Below are 23,388 nucleotides of genomic sequence, written 5' to 3' on the forward strand. Positions count from 1 at the left end.
GTTTCCGTGATCATGTGGCCGGCATGACTAAACACCAAGGCGCACAGAGCCCTGTTACCTTCCCGCCGAAGTGGTAGCTATTTATCTACTTGCAATTTCTTGCTTTCGAACTGCTAGTGGGAGCTTAAAAGGTGCTTCAATTTAGATGGAGCATCTGCATAGTAACAAAAGGCCCGCAAACCTTCTACACCCCTTCAGTCTTAAGATAATATGTTGCCCATTTTGGGTTGCCTACATATTAGTAATTTTTCTGTGAGTGGAATCGAAATCATAGTTCTCTACAATGCTCATATTTAACTGTATAGTATTTTCACCATTTACGACAAGCTCGCAAAAAATTGGACTAATGTACAAAATTGGATAAAGTACTTGATAGAAAATTTTTAAAGGCTCTTCTGATTGGAAATAGGTCCCCTGAAAGGTTTTTCTCAGCATGAAGCGAGACAGAACAGCTTTTCAGCGGCTAAAGCAAACGGAAGCCCTGCTGCTAAAAGAGCCCCTTGAGATTTTGAACATACCGGAGAGAAAACCAAAAAGTCGTACGATAGAGGCATTCTAACCCTTGGCAAAAATGCATGCACGTCTTTAATCCTCTTGATTCTCTTTTCAGACAGCGTTGAAAAGGTCGCACAGTTGCAGAGTCAGAAAAGGTGCAGAAAAGGGCAACCAGAATAATAGGGCAAGGAGAAGGCTAAAGAGTTTGGGGGATCTCAGTTTAGGAAAAAAAGATAGTTAAGAGAGGTCAAGATCCATATGTGCAGTCAAGTTGCTTTCCGCTTATGGTGAACTAATGACCCCCCAAAATGTCCTACCATTGACAGCCTTGCTTAGGTCTTGTAAACGAAAGGCTGTGGTTTCCTTTACTGAGTCCTTCCATCTCCTATTAGGTTTTCCTCTTTCCCCACTGCCTTCAACTTTTCCCAGCATTATTGTCTCTTCCCAGGAGGTAAGGCAGCATGGTATAGCCAGGTCTTGTCAGATTTCAGAAGCTAAGCAGGGCCAGTACTTGGAAGAGAAACCACCAAGGAACACTCTGCAGAGGAAGGCCATGGCAAACCACCTCTGCTTCTCACTGGCCTTGAAAGCCCCCTTGCTGGGGTCACCTTAAGTCAGCTGTGACTTGACTGTCATTTACTTGCACACACAATTGTCCTTTCCAGTGAATTATATTTTGATTTGATCAAAGCACGATTGCCTCAGTTTAGTCCAGGGGTTCCCTGTCACCCACAGATACTTTTGGTGCACTCAAAATGTTTTTTAGAAGGCGGGTGGGGTCAGGTGGGTGGCTTTTGCTCAGCAAGATTTCTGATGGGCCAGTGAAGATTCCAATTGGCTGTACACATTAAAACAGCATTGTTTTGGCAGCAGCTTCTACCAGAATACTTGCTTTGTTCTCCCAAACTCCTCTTTCCCACTGTATTTATTAAATGGCCCCTCTTCTCCCCTGCAGGTGGGCTTCTTCGGTGTGTTTGCCTCCACCTCCAGCAGCAGCCACGTGTCAGAATTCCAAAAGTGCTCACAGGCTCAAAATGGTTGGGGATACCTGGTTTAGTCATTTTAGTTTCTAGGGAGAGTTCACGCTTTGTTTAGTATAGAACCCACTGATCTGTCTTTTTGGTGGTCCACGTTATCTGTAAAACTCTCCTCCGACACCACCTTTCAAATGAATCAGTTTTCTTCCTGTCGGGGGCGGAGCGTCGCGGGAGGATGGTAGACGTGGCAGAGTAGAGCTTCCGACCCTGTTCTACCCTTTGCAGATATTTCTAGCGTATGGAGACTCTATTTTCTTATATTCTGTGATGGGCAAGCTGAATGGGAACAAGCTGAAACCAGTTCCTGCCTTGTGGAATGCCTATTTTCCCGCTAGTGAGAAAAAACAAGGTTCGCGGAGCAGGCCAGGAAGCGGAAACAAAATGGCCACCGCAATGTCTGTGTCGCATTCTGGAGAGGATATGCTTACAAAATCCGACCTGATGGGTCTTTTTGAAAAATTTGAAGTTTTCTTCCTGTCAGCTTTCTTCATTGTCCAGCTTCCACATCTGTACATAGTAATAGGGAATACCATTGTATGAATTATCTCGGTCTGCAGCAACACGTCCTTATACTTCAGGATCTTTTCCAGTTCCTTTATGGCTGTCTTCCCAAGTGTCAGTCTCCTTATGATTTCTTGTTTGCAGCCTTCCATTTGGTTGATGATGGAGCCAAGTTATGGAAAATTGTTAACAATTTCAATTTCTTCATTTGTTGGTGTTGTTCAGTCGCAGTCGAGTCCGACTCTTCGCGACCCCATGGACCAGCTCCTGCCAGGCCCTCCGGTCTTCCTCCGTCCTCTGAAGTTTGCTCAATTTCATGTTCGTTGCATCGATGACACTGTCTAACCATCGCATCCTTTGCCATCCCCGTCTTCTTTGACCTTCAATCTTTCCCAGCATCAGGGTCTTCTCCAGTGAGTGCTCCCTTCTCATTTGGTGGCCAAAGTGTTTGAGCTTCAGTTTCATTATCTGGCCTTCCAGGGAACAGTCAGGGTTGATTTCTTTTAGGACTACATCTGTACATAGTAATAGGGAATATCATAGTATGAATTATCTCGATCTCGGTCTGCAGCAACACGTCCTTACACTTAAGGATCTTTTCCAGTTCCTTTATGGCTGTCTTCCCAAGTGTCCGTCTCCTTATGATTTCTTGTTTGCAGCCTTCCATTTGGTTGATGATGGAGCCAAGGAATGGAAAATTGTTAACAATTTAAATTTCTTCATTGTCAGCCTATAATTCCTCAGTAGTCATTACTTTTGTCTTCTTGACATTCAGCTGTAATCCTGGCTTGGTATTTTCTGCTTTAACTTTCATTAGAACTTGAGGTTTATAAAATTCTGTATGGTATGAAGAAATTTTTCCTCTATCGAAGGACTAGAACTCCGTGTGAGTTGATGAAGCTGATGAGTTTACAGTTTGGTTCAGGACAGACAAAAGGAAATACTTGCCAAAATGCATAATTAATTTATGGAACTCCATTCGACAGCATTTGGGGATGGTTGCTAACTTGAGTGGCTTTAAAAGGGGGATTAATCAATGGCCGTTAGCCATGATGATTATGGCTAACTGAAACCCCCCATGTTCAGGGGCAGTGTCCCTTTGAATGCCAGTTTCCGGGCAGGGAAAATAACTTCCAGGAAAATACGGTTGGTCATTGTGGTCACAGAATGCTGGACTAATTGTTTATCCAGCAGGATTCTTAAGTTCTTCAACCTTGTTTGTCAGAGCGGATTCTGGAATGGGTGTATTCACCACAGACAACATCTCCTCTCTGGTAGTACCTTCAGCATTATGAGAAAATTGTCTCTCGCCCTATTATTACTGTGGATGGCCTGATCCTACCACTCGTACAGCTTCAGGTCCATCAGTGGCTATTAGCCACCTACAGCTTCACCTATGGAAATCAAGAATACACAGGAGTCCAGTGGCACCTTACAGGCAAACAAGATTTGATTCCAGCCTAAGATCTGGTGGACTAGAGTTCACTTTGTCGGCGATGCATGTCATGTCTGCCAAGTGAGGATTGTCCTCATGCATCTAATGAAGTTGGCAACTCTCTACAAAAAAACCCCATCCATGCTTTAATAAACTCTTGTTATTCTTTAAGGCACCACTAGGGCCCTGTTTTACTTTTGCTGCCTGTAACAGATTAAGATGGCTGCCCCCTAGCACAGAAAAAAAATATACTATGGCTGCGACCACACACACTAAATAATCCACTCTCAGTGTACTTTGCAACTGGATTTTACCGTGTGAAGTGGCAAAATCCAGTTGGAAAGTGCATTGGAAGTGGATTATTTAGGGTGAGGGTTGCAGCCGGTAATGATCAAATTCGATGAAGGGGGGGGGGAAACGTGGACAACCAGTAATTGTGTTGAAGGAGGAGGAGGTGCCATCGAGCCGCACTCACGGTGACCCCATCCATGAGGTGTTCCAGGCAAAAGACAAGCAAGAGATGGTTTGCCATTGCTTGCCTCTGCATAGCAACCCCAGCCTTCCTTGGTGATCTCCCATCCCAGGTACTGACCATGACTGACCCTGCTGAGTTCTTAAGCTCCGGCTAAGCTGGGCCATGTGGGTTGCTGACCTCTGTGTAAATCAGCATACAATTTCTTCATTCTGGGGATGACATTTGTATCCTCTCTCTCTTTTTTCTTAACAGCCCCAAAAGGGCTGAATTTTTTAATTGCATTTTCTAAATAAACTACAAGAAATCAAGGGAGGGGAATCTATAAACTATGGGAGAAAGTAAAGAAAACCACTAAAAGCCCAAGAGATGAAGGTCATACACACTTACAGAATTAGCTTTTTAAACAATTATTGTTTGTTAACGTTGAAGGTGAACAATCATGGTGTCGCTTCTATCATCAATCCCAGCAAATCTGACTATATACAGAGGCATAGTAAAGGTAAAGGTTCCCTTGCTCGAAAGCCAGTCGAATCTGACTCTAGGGTTGCGGTGCTCATCTCCATTTCAAAGCCGAAGAGCCAGCGCTGTCCGAAGAATTTCCGTGGTCATGTGGCCGGCATGACTATACACCAAGGCGCATGGAACGCTGTTACCTTCCCACTGAAGTGGTACCTATTTATCTACTTGCAATTTCTTGCTTTCGAACTGCTAGGTTGGCAGGAATACAGAGGCCTACAAGAGCATAAATGAAATTCGCTAGTGCAAACATCAGGAAACATCAGCATCTCTTTTTTCTTTAAACTTTTTTGTTCCCCACTTAATAGCCTCCCCCCATCTTAAAACTGAGTCTTCTTCAGTGAATGTAATTGCTGTCTCATCTTCTCTTCCTTTGTTGCAATTTTCTTCTCTTTATCTTCTTCTCCTGTTAGTTCTGATTGTTGCAGCAATAGCTGACCAGCCTTGGGCAGAGTAAAGTCTTTCCTTTTTATTCACATCTTCAATTGTAAAGGTAGTTATATTGCTTTAGGTTGTATAGTCTAATTGTCTCCTGGAGAATCTGGCCACCATCTCACCAAGCAGATTATCTTCTTTATACACTCCGGATATGTCCATAGATCATATCCATTCACTTTATAGCCGCTTTTAATCTGCAACTGGTTCTGAAGCATCATTAAGCCTGTTTTTTAGATTCTCCCATGCAGTCTTAATATCCTGGAACTCTGTTAGTCTTCAAATCGGTGGCCTTTTCCTTTTGAAGCCATGTAGCTGATTCTCTGGTGTTGACTCTATCCTTTTATGTATCCTCTCCTTTGTTTTGAGAAATTCAGGGTACCCATCATGAAGTCCTATTTTATCTTCGCAACGGGCCTGTATGATACGAGGCTGCAACCTTAACACACTTACTAAGGAGTAAGCTCAACTGAGCTCTATGGGACTTCTTAAGACTGCATTACAAGAGGATGACTTTCCCAAGGCTGCTCAGTGAGTTATTCATTTAAAAAAACATTTCTGTTCTGTCTTTTCATACTCAAGGCACAGTTATGAGTCAACGAGGATACCTCCCTGGTCCAACTCTTAATATTCTACCCAAGGCATCACCCTCTTCCCACCACATTTTCACTTAAATAAATATGACTTCGTTCACACTTGAGGAGGAAGAGGTGGTGGAACTCTGAGGTAGTAAAGCAGATAATACTATTTCTTCAGCGTGCAAGAGAGTCCAGCTTTAAATATTCTTTCATTTTTTTGGTGGTGGTGGTGGGGACCTCTTTGCAAGTAGACCAGTAGAACAGTGGAGAGAAAGGTTCTACTCCCTATCCTAATTTTCTATTTGCAAGACGTTTCAAGCATCGTAGGGCATTCCAAAATGTGATCCGCCCACCTGCACTCTGACGTTGGTACAGGCCATTCAGCCTAGCTGTGAGATTTTGCCCTCCCGATTGGGCTTTTCTGCATTCTCATTGCTTGTGTGTTACTTTTGTTTTGGGTCCCCCCCCCCCGTTCCACACATGCATTGCTCCCTCTAGTGGTTGATTCGACATTACATCGTTTTATGTCAGACATATCTCCCTGCAGATTTAAACTACAGGTTTTTATGCCGGACATAAAGCCCCAAGGGCACTATGGTCAGGGAGCCAAAATCTCCTGGATATTCCAGGCCCCAAGACCATCAAACTTGCTGTGACCAGGGCCAGGGCGTTTTCGGTGACGGCTCCTACCTGGTGGAATGAGCTCCCAGAAGAGATCTGGGCCCTGTGGGACCTTGTACAGTTCCGCAGGGCCTGAAAAACGGAGCTCTTCCGTCAGGCTTTCGAGTAGGAGCCACCGCCACCATTATTCCATCAACGCTTTTCCATCACCGCACTCTACCACCGCTGGTGCGGGTATCAACGGGGGTGCGGGACGTCCCTAGTGGATGACAGGGTTGTGGGGACATATATTGCTGTTGTGGTTCAGCTGTAACACCTTCAGAACACCACCTTGGTTTTACGATTCGGAGTGAGTATTGGAGCACCGACATTTTATTTTTTTACTAATTTTAATTAACTGTAGTATTCTGTATTTACTGTATTTATATTGTTTTTATTGTTATAATCTGGCATTTGCCCTTGTTAGCCGCCCTGAGCCTTTGGGAAGGGCGGGATACAAATCCAAAGAATAAATAAAAATAAAACTGTAATATTGAATCGACCACAAGAGGGATCAAAACATGTGGAAAAGAAAAACAAACAAACTCAAAGCAACAGGAACACACAAGCTGCCCTGAGCCAGCCTCGGCCGGGAGGGAAGGATAAAAGTTTCTCAAATAAATAAATGAGAATGCAGAAAAGCTCATTCTCTTCCCTGCGTGAATCAAGTCTGTGAGCAAAACAAGCATTCTTACAGTAACTGATTTAGATATGGCTGTTCTGAAGGGCATATTTATAACCTAAGAGAAATTAGCTGGGACCCAGCTTCTGGCACTTGGTGAGGCTAGGCTTCTGGATGCAGTTCAACCTCTACTCCAGAAGAACATATACACTGTTCCTTTCTTCCACAAAAATCTACAACGACTATTCAGCTCTATGGGTGTAAGTAAGGTTCAGACGACAAGTGATAAAAATCTTTTCTGTTTTTTTTTAAACAAGCAGATTAGCAGCAGATGCCTTGGAGAACGGGGAAGAGTTTGCACCCGTCCTTTTCTTTCTGTGGACCTAAATGCAAAGTCAGAGGGGCTGTTTAAATCATGGGAAAGGCAGGGGAGGAAAGGGTTAAACACCACCTCTCCCCCCCCCCTGCAACTTGGCCCTGATCAGTGAGGGAGTCCTGTGGGACTGCTCATTCAAAACATCATCATCATCATGAACAACAACAATAACAACAACAACCCTGAGTGATTCTAATTGCACAATTCTTGTGTGATGTGTGTAGTTCGGTCCTAGAGCAGCTGCAATTAATTGGGGGTGTGGGAGAAAACTGAGCCCTATTCGAGATAACGGAGTCGATATTGTGTAGGAAAGGGGAGGGTTTTTTTTTCTGTCCTCAGGTGCTATCTCTGATTTTAATCCGATAACATTTGATTTGTTTTGAAAGATGGAACTGTAGCAATTCCCATTGCCTGACCATTTGAACTGGAGTCAAAACAAACCTGCATTTGGTTTCTGTTAGGCCCTTTCACAGGTGATACTATTTTCATTTTGTTTTACGTGTTTCATTTGCGCCCGACTTTTTGTCAGCAAGCTGCCAATGTGTTTTCCTATTCTCCATGTATGCGCTTGTTTGCTTTCACTCAACCCTGTGAGGTAAGTTAGGCTAATAAGGGAGAAAAAAAAGCTGGGAAGGAGACGTTAACAAATGAAAATAAAATTTATCAAAATTACAGCCAATACAAACAATGAATACAACAACAAAAAAATACAAAAAGGAACAATATAGAAATTATGTATATATGTGATAACAAGGTGTACAAAATATCAATGTGCATAAATATACAAAGTATTTATGTGTATAAATTTACGAAGACTCCGGAATGATACCAACATCCAGGGCTATTTTTGGGCAGGAACGCACAGGGACGGAGTTCCGGCTGGCTTCCAACTCCATTAATCCTCACACAACCCTGTGAGGTAAATTAGGCTAATAAGGGAGGGAAAAAAGCTGGGAAGGAGACGCTAACAAATGAAAATACAATTTATCAAAATTACAGCCAATACAAACAATGAATACAACAACAAAAAAATACAAAAAGGAACAATATAGAAATTATGTATATATGTGATAACAAGGTGTACAAAATATCAATGTGCATAAATATACAAAGTATACAGAATAAGAAGCAAAAGGTGGGTGTGGCTGGATGACCACACTTCTGGTAACATGGGGGTGTGGCCTAATATGCGAATGAGCTGTGCTGTCAGGGGTGTGGCCTGATATGCTAATAAGTTTCTGCTGTTGGGTGTGGCCTATTATGCTAATGAGTTCCTGCTGGGCCAACATCTGAATGAATTTATGTTTCTAGCAGCTTGACTGGTGACCAATAAATTTGCTGACCTGTGATTTATTCTCTTCTTGATATCGTATTGACAATCAGAGTATTGATTCATCTTAACAAATGAAATAGACATGTATGAATAAGAAATAGCAATAGACAACAGTCTATGTGATGTTATGAATTTCTGCTTCTGACGAAGTTGGTCTACGAAACGAAGTTTCATTCCGAAGTCTTCGTAAATTTATACACATTGATGATACTTTGTATATTTATACACATTGATATTTTGGACACCTTGTTATCACATATATACATGATTTCTATATTACTTTTTGTATATTTCTTCTTGTGGTAGTCATTGTTTTTGTATTGGTTGTAATTTTGATAAATTGTATTTTCATTTGTTAGCGTCTCCTTCCCAGCTTTCCCCCCCTCCCTTATTGGCTTTAGCTGGGTTGTCTCTCTGCTATTACTTGGGTAAGTTAGGCTGACAGTAGGCAACTGGCCCAAGGTCACCCAGTAAGCTTCCATGGCAGAGTGGGGATTCGAACCTGGATCTCCAAGACCCTAGTCCAACACTTTAACTGCAATACTACACTAGTGTTATTAGGATTTGGCAATAGCTGAGCTATTACACGTTTTCCCCCACTTCATTGGATTGGCAACATTGTGTACAGCAAGTGTCTAAACAGACATTTTATGTAGTGCTTGTAGATAGGGAAACCCCCAAAAGCTCCCAAATTGAAGAAGAAGAAGAAGAAGAGATTGGATTTATACCCCGCCCTTCACTCGGAGTCTCAGAGCGGCTTACAAAATCCTTTCCCTTCCCCTCCCCACAACGGACACCCTGTGAGGTGGGTGGGGCTGAGAGAACTCTGACAGAAACTGCTCATTCAGGAACAGCTGTGCCAGAGCTTGTGACTGACCCAAGATCACATCAGCAGGTGCAAGTGGAGGAGTGGGGAATCAAACTTGGTTCTCCCAGATTAGAGTCCGCACACTTAACCACTACACCAAAATGAGCTTCTGGGCCATTTGTTTTCACTTTTCTTGCATAGATGTCTGATTTGGGATTACTACCTTGGCAACAAAATTAAAGGCCTTTTGGCAATTAACTTCCAGTTGTTGTGAAGGTGCATGGAGAATATGTTCTCTGGATTAAATGTGGAGCCACATAAGGTCCAATTCAGATCCACTTTGCTTCAGTTATCCTGTGTCTTCATCCTAAACAGGATTCCCAGGGGCAGCCTTCCTACATCTGGCTCAGTGAAGCTGGCATCTCTAGTCTGATTGCAGCAATGATTCTCGAAACAATCTCATTACAGCAGCAGCTTAGGTCTTTCTATCTGTAAACATATTGTTTTTGGCTCACTGCAAGGTGTACCGTCAATGTAGTAGGCACACTGAATTAAGTCCTCTGTCTCGTCAAACACCTGATTAAAAAGATTCCATTGGGAAGTCACATTTCCGTCCAATTGCTGTATATGGAGCCTTCCTTTTCTTGCAAGCAATAAGGACCATAAGGATTAGGAGGATAGCCAGGAGAACAAGTCCGGTGGCAAAAAGAGCTTTGAGGACCACACTTGCTTCTTGTAGGTTCAGGAGTTTCCCCAAAAAATCTATTTGTTCTCTGCCATTACCTGTTGAACGAGAGAGGTTTGTGAGAGAATTCGTTCCAGGGAAACAGAAACATGAGAGCTGTTTCGCACATTACAAGTTTTTGGACACCTGAAAAGGTACTGAACAAAGGGGAAGAATCTTGCATTTGCAAACACATGCTTTGTACTCATATTTTCACTAGCGAACTATGATTGGCAGTGACTCTGTTTAACCAGGTTCCCCCCCCACACACACACACATTAGGGTTGTCAGCTCTGGACTGGGAAATACCTGGAGATTTTGGGGATGGAGCCTGAAGGTGGTAGGGTTAGGGGAGGGGCATCCAATGGGGGTATAATGCCATGAAGCTGACCCTCCAAAGCATCCGTTTTCTCCAGATGAACTGATCTCTGTCACCTGGAGATCAGTTGCCATCCCAGGAGATCTCCCACCAGAACGTGGAGGTTTGCAGCTCCACCCCCCCCATAAAAGCCATACGCCATACCTTCAGCAGTAGTTCCACCACTAACAGTGACGATATCATATGTTGTGGTTGTGTTCACACGATCTGAGAAAAAAGGGAAGGAAATCAGTGTGTTAATAATAAGAGTCTTAATACTCTGCTCTGGACAAATTTAAGCAGAAATCCTCATCAGGTCGATACAGATCTGTGACAAACATTCCTCAAGAGTAGCTCTAAATTCAAACTCTCTAGATTTAAAACAATTTAGTTTGATTACGCGTTGCATAATTTCCCAGTGAGGAAAGAAAGTCCCACCCTGCACCAAAGAAATTCCAGTGGACACCTGCTTTCTGCATACATTTGGATGTATTATCACATGCTAGCATGAGCTGTCTTGAAGCAGTGGGTTTAGACCCACCCAGATCCCCTTGACATTTGGTCCATACAGCCATGACACTTCCGGTGATGTCAGGGGGTGTGGCATATGCAAATAAGTTATGCTAATGAGCTCCTGCACCTCTTTTTCTACTAAATGACCCCTGATCCATACAGCCATGAGGCTTAGAAACGAGAACTTTTCCTTCAAGGATAGTGCAGGTTAGTGGGAGAAAAGACCTGTCAGATGCTGTTGCCAGGTTCGTGCTCTGTGCCTTCTCAAAAAAGGACTCCACTCTCTAATTTTGTGTTACATCTTACTTTTAATCATTGTAGCCTTAATTAGTGTAAAGAAGAGTTATCAAGTTATCCTAAGGAAAGGGTCACTCCCATGAATAATCCCACAGATCATATCTTGGGAGCTCAAAGCACCATAAGAGCACTCACAGAATTCCTAACAGAAGCTAGGCTGTGTTGCCAACCAGGGTCACGATATCCCTTTATGAAAGAGAAAACCAACTTGAGTCTGCTGAAACTCTTCATAAGTTCTGCCTTGTTTCGGAGTCACAAGCAGCTTGACTAAGCAAAGTGCTAATTGATTTTAATGAGCCAACTTGTGTTTCCTTTTATGCCACAGTGCTTTTTTGGACAATGGCCAAAGAGAGACATCGGCGGGCACAGAGACAGGAATGCATTCTCTCTCACGCTCAAACGACCTAATCGCCAGCCCCTTTTTCTCCCGTGTAATTTGTGCATCTGTGACATCATTTTTAAAAGGCTTTCAAGCTGGACGTTCAAGTGCAATGAATACTGAAAATTGTTGGCACAGTCCTCAGTGGCTGTGATTTATGTGCATTATGGTAAAAACATTAATGCTTTACGGTCTACCAAGCAACTTGTAAAAGGGTTTACATAATTGTTTACCAAAGCTTCTGATACCAACCCGAAGCACACATTTTCTGAATTATAATTGGAGGCACTCTTCCTCGCTTGTTTATCTTAGAGCCTTTATTTGTCGAGCAAGGGCCTAATTAGATGAGATGGCTAAGAGTTCCGTGATTGCATCTCCCATCTTTTCGATTTCGTATTTCAAGGAGGTGGGAGGGGATGGGGAATTTGGATTGGAACGGCGTTTCTATGGAAGCTGGTTCCTCATTTCCATCCCTGATACACAGCCTTCACATAAATCATGAACACATGAAGCTGCCTTATACTGAATCAGACCAATGGTCTATCAAGGTCAGTACTGTCGATTCAGACTGGGAGCAACTGCCTCAAGCAGAGGTCTTTCACATCACCTCCTACCCAGTCCTTTTAACTGGAGATGCAGGGGATTGAACTGGGCACCTTCTGCACGCAAAGCAGATGCTTTACCACTGACCCACTATCTCTTTTCTCTCCCAGTTGCTATTTACCCAGGCAGGGTTAAAAAAACCAAACCAAACCCAGGTACCTTGTATGTAATGCTGGTGTGTGTTTGTGTAAGAGGTGAGAACCTTCCCTTCCCCAGCGCCAATTTGGGGGCCCCACCTCAAATGATTTTACGAGAAAAGAAAAAAGGATAACAGATGTTTGCAGGGGTCGTTTCGTAGAAAGAGAGCTAGGGGAACTCATTAGCATATGCCACACCCCCTAACATCACCGGAAGTGTGTCATAAGGCCACACCCCCTGACATCACCGGAAGTGTGTCATAAGGCCACACCCCCTGACATCACCGGAAGTGTGTCATAAGGCCACACCCCCTGACATCACCGGAAGTGTGTCATAAGGCCACACACCCCGACCTCAACGGACGTGTGTGCTACGGCCAAACGCCCCGCCCACCACCGGATTTTTTTGTGCCTTAGGAACACTGAGTGATCCAAGCACATCTGATGGAGAGTCAAGGGAGAATTATGCCTAGTGGAAGCAGACGGGAAGGAGAGAAGGCCAAAATGGTACATCGTGTGCAGATTTCATTTATTTATTTATTTGATTTATACCCCACCCTCCCCACCGAAGCAGGCTCTGGGAAGCCTCTGTGGAAGAGGAAATTAGACTCCGAAGTACGTTGTACTAATTATTATTATTAATCGTGGCACACTAGCTGTTCTCTCACTGCTGTACCTGAAGAAGTGGGCAGCTCACACCCTGCCACATATTTTGTTAGTCTTTAAGGTGCTACCGGACTCTTGTTCTTTTCTACTGGTGTATCCTGTCACATAGCTTGGGAATGACTGGCTTACCCAGAACATAACACACCTGGATTTCACCCAGTTCTGTGGCAGTAGAGCAATATTATGCCCAAACGTAGTATTTTTGGAGGGAAAACAGCCTCAATGTTCCCTCTAAGCTGTGGGGTCTTGTGAGCAAAAATTCTGCTTTGTGAGCTACCGGCATTAAAGTTGTGAGCCAGCGATTTGGCTACTGCATAAATTAGTCTGCTCTGGCGCCACCCTTCCTGAGCTAAGACAAAAACGTGTGAGCCGAAGGCTAAAAAACTGTGAGCTAGCTCACACTAACTCAGCTTAGAGGGAACACTGCTTGCTGTATGAAAATAGTTTGATCTTTGTTTTCCATGCCAAAGAATAGCAAAGGAGATATATGGAGAAAGGGTCATACATCGTTTGACACTAAATTTAAAAAGAAAGAAAAAGTTCTTTGGTAATCTGCCTTGAGTCTCAGTGAAGAAGGTGGGCTAGATTTTTAAAATGTATTTATGTTATTTATAGTCCGCCTTTTTCACTGACACTGAAGGCAGATTCCAGAGAGTAAGTCAATACAATCAACAGGACGAGACATCCCGTGAACAGTGCAATAGAGTTGGGACTACAGAAATCTGAAAACGAGCAGAAATCTAGAACAGAGCTGAAACAAAGCATAAGCATTTAAATGTGACACATTAAATGGTGTAGAAACTACATATTTGGCACATACTTACAGTGGCAAGCAGCATGCAGTAGTATAGGTCACACTCCCTATCCTTTTACCAATGCAACTTTCTGAATTGTTACGTTCCAGTACTGTCCCATTACCTGTGCAGAAGAGCCCTCTTGATGAATTCCATTTTGTATCATTTGCCAAAAGCCAGGACAGTGGGAAACGTCCTCACCTCTCAGGCAGGCCGTTCCATTCCATAAGGTGGGGGCCACAACAGAGGAAGCACGTGTACGGGCAGTTATTGATTTTGCCCGTTTGCAGAAAGTAAGTAACAGAATGGTTATGTAATGGGATAATCTTGCTTGTGTTCTCCAAAGTGTGTGGCATTTGTATGGTACAGCTCCGAAGCTCCATGGACGCCACCACTCCACAGGATGGCTGCTACTACACCAATTAGGTGTAGTGGTTAGGAGCATGGACTCTAATCTGGGAGAACCAGGGTTGATTCCCCACTCCTCCACTTGCAGCCAGCAGCTGGGTGTCACGCTGTCGCCTCCGCATTAAGCATTCTCTCCCTCAGCTGCTTTCTAAGGAGGACCAGGTTAGCCTGAACGTGAAGACCTACGCTCTTTCTAGCCTCAGCGTCTAAGGAAGGCAGCCCCTCTATTGCTGTCTTCCTCCTTTTTATTAGGTCGAAAACGTGGGGTCAGTGTTACTGCACAGCTGCCACCCATCTTTCTTTTTGCCCTAATTGCATTCCTCATCGGCTGAGGAACCGGGCGTTTGACATAACCCTTGTTCCCCTTCCAACCCTCCTCCCTCTGCTCCGTTGTTCATTTGTCTGTTGGTGTTCCTTTTCCCCCGGAGATGGTTCCTTGCTCGTCCTGTTCCCTTGGTTCTTATACAAGGTGCTTCGTCCTGACTTCCTCCTGTGTAATGGAGCCTGGAACCAGTCATCACACTGGGTGACCTTGGGCAAGCTACAGTTCTCTCGGAGCTGTTCTCTCAAGGGCAGTTCTCTCAGAGCTCTCTCAGCCCTGCCTACCTCACAGGGTGTCTGTTGTGAGGAGAACAAGGGAAGGAGATTGTAAAATGCTCCGAGACTCTGAGTGAAGGGCATGGTATAAATCCAATTTCTTCCTCTTTTGTGGGAGCAGCGGTTAACTAGGCCAATGGGGCAATTTTCAACACACAGTTTCAGACATCCCAAATGCTTTGCGGAGAGAGCAGCTGAACACTCCTTCAGTCTTACCATAAAAAAAAGAAAACCCTTTCGGTCTGTTTGTCTTTCTGTGCAAAAATTTACATCTCCGTCTGCCTGCTATGCTGATTCTGGCCCTGTGCTTTCTCTCATACGTGAGCCTACCATCTGTTGTCCCAGAACAGCCTTTTCTAATATTGTTACCAGAGCCGATGATAGTGTAGGTTGTCTCCATCCCAGCGTGGATATGATCGTGCACGTGGCAGTGTAAAAGCCATGTCCCAGGGTTAAAGGCGACCAGTTCAACAGTCTGAAAGGTCGCTGGGAAGAGGTCGTAGACATCCCCTCGGTGCTCATGCTCGGTCTGTGGTGAGAGATAAAGAGCACCGTCAAGGGAGGTTTTACTGCTAGCAAGTCAAAGGCATCAAAAGATGGCAGAAAGTGGACACTGTTTTAGAAGGCTTAGCAATTTTGTCCTGGTTAAAAAATTACATATTTCTATAACCGCTCTGCTCTCAGGAGATTATACCATCCCACTTCACAGTCTAACGTCATGACTATTTGGCTACCTATTCTTGACTTTCTTACCTCATAAAATGAGATTCCTGAACTGCTTGAGTGTTTGAACCTCTGGCAAATGACTAAAGATTATATACATGATTTTTCTTTTTTTTAAAATTTTTTGTCCTGTAGGACAACTTATTTCTTTGCCACAGTACTTTATGATGTACGTTTCTCGACCAATTCTTTAAATAGTGTTAAATCTAAACATTTGATCATTTCTGTAATGTTTATTTATTTCTGTATTTACCTTGATTGATTTCTGTACTTTAATCAAGACATACATCGCAATAAAAATGTATTCTGACAAGGAGATTATAGCACTGACCGTTGATTCTGAAGGCTGCAAAGTGAATATGGCTGCAAAGGGAAAATGGCCTAAATGCAAGACAAGCTGGCTGTCCCCTATGTATGTGACACTCTTGGGACACCTAAACCACTACAGAAATGTTCATTATTAATAAAAATAGCATCCCTCTGAAAACTGGCACTTCCTACAGAAATTATTCCTCTTTGGGCAAATTGGATCTATTCATGATACTTTTCTTTTTTTGCTGTCAGGTTGCAGCTGATTTATGGCTGCCCCGTAGGGTTTTCAAGGCAAAGGATGTTGAGAGGAGGTTTGCCACTGCCTTCCTCTGTGTAGTGAGGCCGGTAGTCCTTTGTTTTCTCCCATCAAAATACTGACCAGGGCGGACCCTGCTTAGCTTCTGAGATCTGACGAGATCGGGCTATCCTGGGCTATCCAGGTCAGGGTACAAAACTTATAGATTGCCTTATAGATAACAGCTCTGAAGGAGAATCGGGATAAGGTCAAAACAATTCAAAATTAAAATTATTTCAGAAAAAGGAGGTGGCGCTAGAGCAGGGGTCCCCAACCTTTTAGAGCCTCCAGGCCCCTCTGGAATTCTGACACCGCTTGGTGGGCGTGGCCACAAAATGGCTGCCACTGGAGGCAAAGCCAGACATAAAATGGCTGTCACAACTTACCTTCAGTCGCACAGTGACGAACCTTGTGCTGTGGTGGCAGCTGCTGGCAAAACAATGTTTTTTACAAATCAAATCTCCAGTGGCCCATCAGAAACCTGGCTACATAAAAGCCCCACCTGTGTCCACAGGCACTAAGCTGGGTACCTCTGCACTACAGTGTTGGTTTCTGTTGTTACAGGATCAGTGACAAGGCCAGAGGAAAGAGTTTCTTTTCCCTCCTGGGAGGATGCTGTGGAGCAGAGCCTTGCAGCACCAGGTATCGATTTTGTCCAAGAGGAATCGCTTCTTCTTGCCTGGTCGACAATGAGAATACGGCCCAGTCACAAGGGCACCTGAGTGCAGATGGGATGTTCAGTCCTCGCTAACTCAAATATTTTGAGTGCTCTTGGTTCATTCTACATATGGCTAATAGCAAGGCCAGGGGAAACAGCAGAACCTTTTTAGTGTTCTTGCAATGTTTATTTATAATGGCATTGTTTTAGTGATACCAACCTTGAAGAGGAAGGTCTCTCCATGGAAATGGGCGGTATGAAGGTCAATTTCATTTCCCATCCCAATTAAATACCAGTTTGTGTTTTCCCCTTCCTTCATGGTTAACCCAAGGAGGTTGTAAAAGATCTTGCCGTTGATTGCTGAAAATAATTACAGGGAGAGATTTGCAATACTAAATCAACAGGTTCATCAAAATTACAAGAAATTACAAGGAAAAAATACACTATTTGAAATGCCTTCTCTTACCAACATGTTTATTTTCAAGACTCATTACTAGGATCAACATCTTATTACCGATACACGTATGAAGCACTTGTTTGGGAATGCATATTTTGACAGTGAAAGTAGGGTATAAGTAACAGAAACAAAGGGGTGTAAAATGGACCTGGCAAATGGACACTATACATGAATATTCTTTTACAAGGGAAAAAAACCCCAGCACATAGAACACTACTGTATTAGGGTATGGATTAGACTAGGGCTGCATGTACACAGGGCACAAAAAAAAGCTTCTACCACGGCAGCATCAGCAAACAAGCATCCACATATGCTGGTTTCTGCACTGCTTGTTGCTGAATTAAGAACCAAAAGGTTAAGGAACTCAGAATATAAGGGCCCAATAGTTCTGTGTCTAAAACTGAAGCATAAATACTATCAAATATATGAAAATATACATGTATTTAGTACAAATTAAATAAAAACAAATACAGGTCCAAGTAATAGCCTCAATTAGGAGTCAAATCAAGCATTAATCCCAAAGGTAGAACATTACTGACCCTGACCAAACACGTTTCGGCCAATTAGCCTTCCTCAGGGGTCAAACAATGTTGTTACAGAATGGCTCCAAACATTGCAATAATACAGTAGACCAAGGTGAAATTGTTTTATAGTCAATATCTGTGACTGAAGGCAGAGACATAAACCAGAGGCCTCATTTTAGATAACTTGCTGCCATGGTCAGGTACACTTCCTTTGAATATTGGTCTAATTGTGTACCTTTCTAAAAAAGATGCAGTTTGGAGTAGTAAATAATAAATAGTAAATAATAAATAGTAAAATAATTCTATTCCTTCCTCTTTTTCCTCTGATGTACTTCTGCACAAAAACACAGATGAACGGCAATTGTGCCAGAAACTCCTTGGCCCTGATGCCCCTACCCGGTGACGCTATAGCATTTCTTGGCAGGCAAAGGTGGACAAGCCGTTTAAAAAGAAGGAATGCAGAGCTTAGCACTGCCATTTTGAAAGTGGAGTTTAGCCACGCCCCCTTAAGCTGGAGCTTAGCCACGCTCCCTTTTCTGAGGTGTTATAGGGGAGTGTCCAGCTAGACTGCTCCACCCACGGCTGTCTTGCAGCTTCTGCAAAATGAGAAAACTAGAGAGCAAAGGTGGTGTAGTGGTTAAGAGCGGGGGACTCTAATCTGGGGAACCAGGTCTGATTCCAGGATCCTCCACATGAGGCCTGCTGGGTGACCTTGGGTTAGTCATGGTTTTCTCTCAGAGCTCTCTCAGCCCCACTTGCCTCACAAGGTGCCTGTTGTGGGGAGAGGAAGGGAAGGAGATTGTAAGCTGCTTTGAGACACATGAGGTCTGCTGGGTGACCTTGAGCCAGCCCCAGTTCTCTCAAAACTCTCTCAGCCCCACCTGTATCACAAGGTGCCTGTTGTGGGGAGAGGAGGGGAAGGCAACTGTAAACTGCTGCACCCCTTAAGGTGGAGAAAAGTGGGGTATAAAAACCAACTCTTCTTTTTCTTATATTTTCTCCAAAGAAAAGGAGAGGGAGGGAAATAGGAACCAGATAGGCCATGATGTCGTCTGGACACTTCTCTTTTCTGTGTGGGTTTCCTGATATTCATGTGGAGGGAAATTCCCAAGTGGAAGTGGTCTAGGATATTTCTATTTCTTCTTGTTGTTGTTCAGTCGCACAGTCGAGTCCGGCTCTTTGTGATCCCATGGACCAGATCATGCTAGGCCCTCCTGTCTTCCGCCGTCCTCTGAAGTTTGCTCAATTTCATGTTCGTTGCATCTATGACCCTGTCTAACCATTTCATCCTTTGCCGTCCCCGTCTTCTTTGACCTTCAGTCTTTCCCAGCATCAGGGTCTTCTCCAGTGAGTGCTCCCTTCTCATTGGGTGGCCAAAGTATTTGAGCTTCAGTTTCATTATCTGGCCTTCCAGGGAACAGTCAGGGTTGATTTCTTTTAGGATTGACTGATTTGATCTTCTTGCAGTCCAAGGGACTCTCAAGAGTCTTCTCCAGCACCATAGTTCAAAAGAATCTATTCTTCGGCGCTCGACCTTCCTTATAGTCCAACTCTCGCAGCCATACATGACTACTGGGAATACCATTGCTTTGACCATGCGGACTTTCTATTTGAGGGGTAACTAAATGTGCATATTTTGATTTTTTTTTTTAGACCTGGGTAGTGTTCAGATGTACACTCTACTTGCATGGCAGACTGAAGCGGTGCAGTCCCAAGGGGGCTGCGATGTGATTATTCTGAGTGCAATTCATTTTTGATTAGTGAAAGCTGCCCCATAATTGTGAATCTGTTGCAATGGGAGGCGAAACACAACACTTCACCAAATGACGGTTTAAAGAAATAATCCTTCTGCGCCCTCTAGTGAACAACATACCATGCATCAGGTTTCCTTCCACGAAATCATGGGTGTGATTGAATTCCTTTGGGTTCTTGCGCAGATATTTTTCAATATTCTCTTCCAAGTACCAGGACTTATTTTCATCAAAGACCATGAACAGAAGAGCAAACTCGCGATCTATGTCTGTCCTTAAACCTTCGGCATTTAACACTCCCTTTCTGCAAATTATAAGGGGCCCAATTAAACCACTGCTCAAGTCCTGGAATGAAACAGCAAAATGGGAAATAGGAGTTAATATTGTATATGTTCTTCTGTTGCATTGCACTTTAAGTGACCACTGGATCACTTTTAACACTAACATGAATGCTTATTTATAAACAACAACCTCAACTGGAAGGTCAAACTGAAAAACAAAGGAAGGACAGGGAATCCTAACTCATAAACTCTGGTTCAGACAACCACACATGCTCAGATCTCACTGAAAGACCAGCACTTCCTCTCTAACGTGCACATGCAGGTACTTTCCACTCTAACAAACTGGGGTTACTATCAGAGCTCCTGCACATAGAACATGGATTACATACAGAAGTGCTGTAAAGTTGCACTTATGGCGGCCCCAGCAAGGGTCTTTCAAGGCAACTGAGAAGGACAGGTGGTTTACTGCATGCTCATCCCGTTCTTGGTGTCAACACGGTTCCAATCTGTTCGGTTAAGTCGTAACTCATCCACGGCTTTTCTAACACATTCTGCTTGTCACCTCTGTACAGTAAGGCTCCCAGGCCTTTGAACCTTATCCTCAGGGAAGCAGTTGTTCACTAACGTGTAACTGGGGATTGTTAAAAGAGTTCCCAATAAAGTTATAAAATGAACAATTAACCTTCTTCCCCCCCCACCCCCCGCCAGTTTTCTTATTTACCTTTACATAATCTGCTAATGAGTAGTAAATCCAAGTGATACAATTAGGGTCGGTGACACCAGGACCTGATCTTTCCGGAACGTTCCATCGGTAAATGCTTATTTCTCCTGAAGCGTGTACATGTTTTAAGACAAAGTTGAAACAAAATTTGGCCCAAAGTTCAGTTTACTAAATCTGTGATTTGTACGTACAAATTTACGGGGGAAACTCTCAAAAGTGCCATTTTTCATTCAAAAAGACATGAACATTTCCAGCCCTTATGGAATTGGGGGGGGGGAAGCTAAAGGAATTTTATTTATTTATTTATTTTCACATTTATGAGAACCAGGACACAGGCTAAAGAAGAAGAGAAGAGATTGGATTTATACTCTGCCCTTCATTACCCAAAGGAGTCTCAGAGCGGTTTACAATCTCCTTTCCCTTCCCCTCCCCACAACAGACACCCTGCTACTGAGAGAACAGCCCTGAAAGAACTTGTAACTGTCCCAAGATCACACCAGCAGCTGCGTGAGGAGGAGTGGGGAATCAAACCCAGTTCTCCCAGATTAGAGTCTGCATTCCTAACCACTACACCAAAACGTAGTTCTTTTCAATATGCTTCAAATCTATGTCAGACAATTATGACGATTAATATTTGAGAAAACAATGATTTTCTATGTTTTCCAAGCACCAAGAATACAGAGCATCACTTGCCCCAGGCTGAGAGTCCCTATCTATACCTTGTGGCTAATAGCCACTGATGGACCTCTGCTCCATATGCTTATCTAATTCCCTCTTGAAGCTGTCCATGCTTGTAGCCGCCACCACCTCCTGTGGCAGTGAATTCCATGTGTGAATCACTCTTTGGGTGAAGAAGGACTTCCTTTTATCTGTTCTAACCCAACTGCTCAGCAATTTCATTGAGTGCCCACGAGTTCTTGTGAGAAAGGGAGAAAAGTACCTCTTTCTCAACCTGCTCTATCCCATGCATAATCTTATAAACTTTGATCATGTCACCCTTCAGCCGTTGCTTCTTCAAGATTAAGTGCATATCCCTCAGGAGTGTCACAGACTTCAGGAAACTTTTAACGAAAGGGCGATAGCTGACTATACAGAGCCCCCGTCCTTTACCTGGCATAGTGGCGTGGGGTTCTTGACCACCGTCTGCTTCTTCTACCCCGTGTGCCGCTACTAAGTAAGGCCTGCTTGCTTTATTCTTAAACACAACCAGTATCGAGTCGCCAACTTCAGCATGGATCAAGGGCCCTAAGTAAAGAACAACAACAACAACACAATGAGTTTTGGAAGGCGGTGAGGTCCAAAAGACCGGAAACGAATGGAAATCATTTCACTCCAAAGCCCCATAAGAAACAATTATTGCACATGATGCTGCACGGCACTGAGCAAGATGGATGGTCTGCAGATGGAGTTGCCAGCTCTGAGCTGGGAAATTTCTGGATATTTTGGGGGCGGAGTTTAGGGAAGGGTGGGGTTTGCAGAGGGGAGGGGCCTCAGCAGGCAAAAATGCCACAGAGTCCACCCTCCAAAGCAGCCATTTTCTCCAGGGGAGCTGATCTTGGTCATCTGGAGATCAATTGGAATAGCAGGAGATCTCCAGGTACCACCTGGAGGTTGGCCACTCTATCTGCAGAACATAAGCATTTCGGGTCCAGGAGGAAGAAGAGCTGCCACAGCTCCAAAATTGTATGAGAGGTATTTACCGAGAACAGGCCCTCTTAACATCTTTGCTGGAATCTCTTCGAATTAGAAGCCAGGTTATGAACACCTTCTTCCGAATAGGATGAACAAATTGGGGTTTTTTTGCTAAGGAATGGCACACAGTTGAAGGGAACACCTTTTTCTGTCCCCCATGGAACACCAGTGGAACATGATTCAAGTCCCGTACCACCTTAGAGACCAACAAGAGATTTGACTCTCGCAAGCTTACGTCCTCAAATTCGTGTTGGTCTCAAATCGCTTGCTGGCCTCAAATCTCGTTCTTTTATTGCAGATCAATGTGACTACCTGTTAAGTCCGCACTTAACAAATTAATCAGAGAGTGATTTCAGCAAAAACTCAGGTTTATTCAGCTCGATGATCAACTTCTCTAACACGGTACAACTCCTCATAGCCTGAACAGCTTTTCCATTGCAGCTGCTTGGTATTTAAACATTCCGGGCTAATGTAGCCACACCTACTATACAATTCTCAACCTATCAGGTTGTTCGCATAATTGCCCAATCACAAGTGTTCCCACCACAGACAGTTCAAATGTGATTGGACACAATACTTTCGGCGCGAATCCTAGCCGACGTCTGAAGCTTAGCATAGCTTCTCTATGGGATGATTCACACTTCATCCTCATGCATTCAGGGCAGCATCTGAATACATTACACTACCCCCATTAAACTATCAACAGTGGAATATGATAACATTCCTTTGCCCCAATTAAATGGAGGATGAAAAATATACAGTGCTCAGTGAGTAAAACTCTGCCACCTTGGAAGACAACGTAAGATGCCAGCAATGTCTTCACAGGGCTCTTTTTGCCCAGACAATGCAGAAAATCTCTGGAAGACTCACCAACAATACTTGCTTGAACGGTGGGCAAGCTGTCTTCAGCAAATTAGTTTCATTAGTCTATCAGAACCAACTAAATGGTGGGGGATTCACTGGAGCACATGACGCTGCCTTATACCGAATCAGACCCTTGGTCCATCGAAGCCAGTACTGTCTACTCATACTGGCAGTGGCTCTCCAGGGCTTTCACATCACCTACTGCCAGGTTCTTTCACTTGAGACGCCAGGGACTGAACCTGAGCCCTTCTGCATGCAAAGATGCTCTGCCACTGAACCACAGCCACTCCCTAGTTACACCTCTCCTTCATTCTGCTCTGTTAACAACAGATCGAAACGAGGAGTGTGGATAGCACAGGAGGG

At 43.8% G+C, this 23,388-nt stretch overlaps 1 protein-coding gene across 1 annotated transcript in view; it reads right to left on the reverse strand.

The window, feature by feature from the left end:
* Nucleotides 1–9,382: 9,382 nt before the first annotated feature.
* Nucleotides 9,383–23,388, reverse strand: part of HEPHL1 (hephaestin like 1) — a 53,057-nt gene continuing 39,051 nt past the window's right edge. The window contains exons 14-20 of the mRNA XM_015410280.1: nucleotides 21,580–21,714; nucleotides 20,470–20,576; nucleotides 19,590–19,812; nucleotides 16,956–17,095; nucleotides 15,117–15,276; nucleotides 10,519–10,581; nucleotides 9,383–10,054 (exon numbers count right to left, since the gene is read on the reverse strand). Of these exons, the coding sequence (XP_015265766.1) occupies nucleotides 9,852–10,054; nucleotides 10,519–10,581; nucleotides 15,117–15,276; nucleotides 16,956–17,095; nucleotides 19,590–19,812; nucleotides 20,470–20,576; nucleotides 21,580–21,714 (1,031 nt within the window). The 3' untranslated portion in view covers nucleotides 9,383–9,851. The remainder of the gene's footprint in view (nucleotides 10,055–10,518; nucleotides 10,582–15,116; nucleotides 15,277–16,955; nucleotides 17,096–19,589; nucleotides 19,813–20,469; nucleotides 20,577–21,579; nucleotides 21,715–23,388) is intronic.

Source organism: Gekko japonicus, unplaced genomic scaffold (assembly GCF_001447785.1).
Source record: "Gekko japonicus isolate JY-2015 unplaced genomic scaffold, Gekko_japonicus_V1.1 scaffold1306, whole genome shotgun sequence".
In the NCBI taxonomy this organism is placed as follows: Eukaryota; Metazoa; Chordata; class Lepidosauria; order Squamata; family Gekkonidae; genus Gekko; species Gekko japonicus.